Source organism: Calidris pugnax, unplaced genomic scaffold (genome assembly GCF_001431845.1).
Source record: "Calidris pugnax isolate Ruff unplaced genomic scaffold, ASM143184v1 scaffold702, whole genome shotgun sequence".
NCBI classification, from domain to species: domain Eukaryota; kingdom Metazoa; phylum Chordata; class Aves; order Charadriiformes; family Scolopacidae; genus Calidris; species Calidris pugnax.
This window is the reverse complement of record NW_015091381.1, coordinates 12,249-14,521: the sequence shown is the minus strand read 5'-3', so window position 1 is coordinate 14,521 and position 2,273 is coordinate 12,249. Positions and strand designations below refer to the sequence as shown.

The 2,273-nt window shown below is 60.9% G+C and overlaps 1 protein-coding gene across 1 annotated transcript in view; it reads left to right on the top strand.

Moving 5' to 3' along the window:
- LOC106899501 (liprin-alpha-3-like) overlaps positions 1 to 1,872 on the top strand; it is a gene marked incomplete at its 5' end in the record, with an annotated part of 15,993 nt that extends 14,121 nt beyond the window's left edge. The window contains 2 exons of the mRNA XM_014961368.1: positions 995 to 1,145; positions 1,726 to 1,872. Coding sequence (XP_014816854.1) covers positions 995 to 1,145; positions 1,726 to 1,872 — 298 coding nt within the window. The remainder of the gene's footprint in view (positions 1 to 994; positions 1,146 to 1,725) is intronic.
- Positions 1,873 to 2,273: the final 401 nt, after the last annotated feature.

Sequence of the window (2,273 nt, the reverse complement as noted above, 5' to 3'; positions counted from 1 at the left end):
GGGGGGGGGGGGGGGGGGACGGGACCCCCCCAAACTGGGGAGGGAGTAGCCACAAATTGGGGAGAGAAGGCCCAAAGTGGGAGGGAGTAGCCACAAACTGGGGGAGAAGGCCCAAACTGAGGAGGACTAGCCCCAAACTGGAGGGAACTGACCCAGGCCCAGGAGGCAGGAGCCAAGCTCCAGAGGGACCTCAAGGAGGTGGGGGTCCCCTGTCCCCTCCCTGCCCCGAGCAGCCCCCTCTCCCTGGGGACCCCCAGGGTCTGCATGTGCTGGTCCTCCCAGTGTGTCCCCAAAGTAGGGAGCAAGGGCCTGGGTGACATTAAACTGCAGGAGGCATCTCACCGCCCTCCGTGTGCCCATCCCTGCACCCCCCCCAGCCCATTCCAGGGAAATTCTTCAGGAGTAATTGCAAAATCCTCCGGTGCATCAAAGGCAGGATGCAATGTTATTAACTCGCCAGCCAAGAGCTGGCAGAAAAGCAATCGTGGCTGTTTCCCCAAGACTGAGTCGGGGATAATTGAGTTGAATGGGAAGGAATTGCTGCTCTTTGTTGTGGGTTAGGAGATGATCTTCCAGCCCTTCCACACTGATCTCATTTTGGCTTATTCAAACAGACTTTTGAATTAAGAGATAAAGTCGTTTAAAAAGACTCCAAAGCTCTCAGAAAAAACTTTGAAAATCTTTCTCTTTAAACGCGATGATTCTTCTCCTGGTGTCAGTGCTAGAGCTCTGCAGCGCTGTGTTATGAATGGAGAAACACCCCAAGAGTCAGAGCTGAGCTCACCCCAGACACCCCTGACGTCCTAGCTGTGGTTCTCACCCGATGGCTCTCAGCGGGGAGAAGAGGTTGAGGGTCTGGCTGGGCTGGGTGGTCTCAACTCTGGAGCCCCACAGGGCTGGTGAGATGCAGACACCTCCATCCCATCCCATCCCATCCCACCCCATCCCATCCCATCCCATCCCACCCCATCCCCGGTGGGGTGTGCCGTGGGGTGCAGGCGTTGGCGCAGCGGGAGGACATGGAGGAACGCATCACCACCCTGGAGAAACGCTACCTGAGCGCCCAGCGCGAGGCCACCTCCCTCCACGACGCCAACGACCGCCTGGAGAACGAGCTGGCCAGCAAGGACTCGCTCTATCGCCAGGTGGGGCTACCCGGGGTCCTCTGGGGCTACCACCCTGGGACACCCACCACCTTGGGAAGCCACCACCTGGGAGACCCACCACCTGGGAGAACCACCCTGAGATCCATCACCTTGGGGCCACCACCCTGGGAGATCCATCCTGAGATCCACCATCCTGGGACACCCACCCTGAGAACCCACCACCCTGGGAGACCCATCCTGGGACCCCCATGTCCCACCATGATGTCCTTGTCCCAAAAAGCTCCATGGGGTGATGTCTCCATGTCCACGGTGACATCCCTGTCCCAAAGAGCTCCATGGGGTGATGTCTTCATGTCCATGGTGACCTCCCTGTCCCAAAGAGCTCCATGGGGTGATGTCCCCATCACCCACATGATGCCCCCACACCAGGACCTCCATGGGGTGATGCCCCCATGGTGATGGGCTTGATGCTCCTCCATTGAGGAGCTCCACTGGGTGATGTCCCCCACGCCATGGCCACGTGCCCCAACCCGCATCCATCTCTCCCACCCCATGACGATGTCCCCCAACCCCATGGCGATGTCCCCCTGCCCCACGACCGTGTCCCCCTGCCCCACAGAGCGAGGAGAAGGGCCGACAGCTTCAGGAATGGTTGGAGGACGCCAAGGCCAAGCTCCAGCAGACCCTGCAGAAGGCCGAGACCTTGCCTGAGATCGAAGCCCAGTTGGCCCAGAGGGTGGCGGCCCTCACCAAGGTGGGGGGCTGAGGTCCTGGGGGGGTTCTTAGGGGGCTATGGGGGGTTTATGGGGAGCTATGGGGCACTGAAACCCTCACGGAGGTGGGTGGAAGGTCTGGGGAGGGTTCTGGAGGGCCTGAAGGGATCTTGAGGAACCTGAGGGGGGTCTTGGGGGGTCCTGGGGGGGTTCCTGGAGGGTTCTAGGGGGGCTATGGGTGGTTTATGGGGGGCTATGGGGCACTGAAGCCCTCACGGAGGTGGGTGGAGGGTCTGGGGAGGGTTCTGGGGGACCTGAAGGGATCTTGAGGGGTTCTGAAGGACCTGGGGAGGTCCTGGAGGTCTGGGGAGGTCCCGGGGGGGTGGTTCTGGGTGGTCTTGGGCCACCCTGGGAGATGGAGAGGAGGGATCCAGCCCCGTGTCCTCATTGTTCT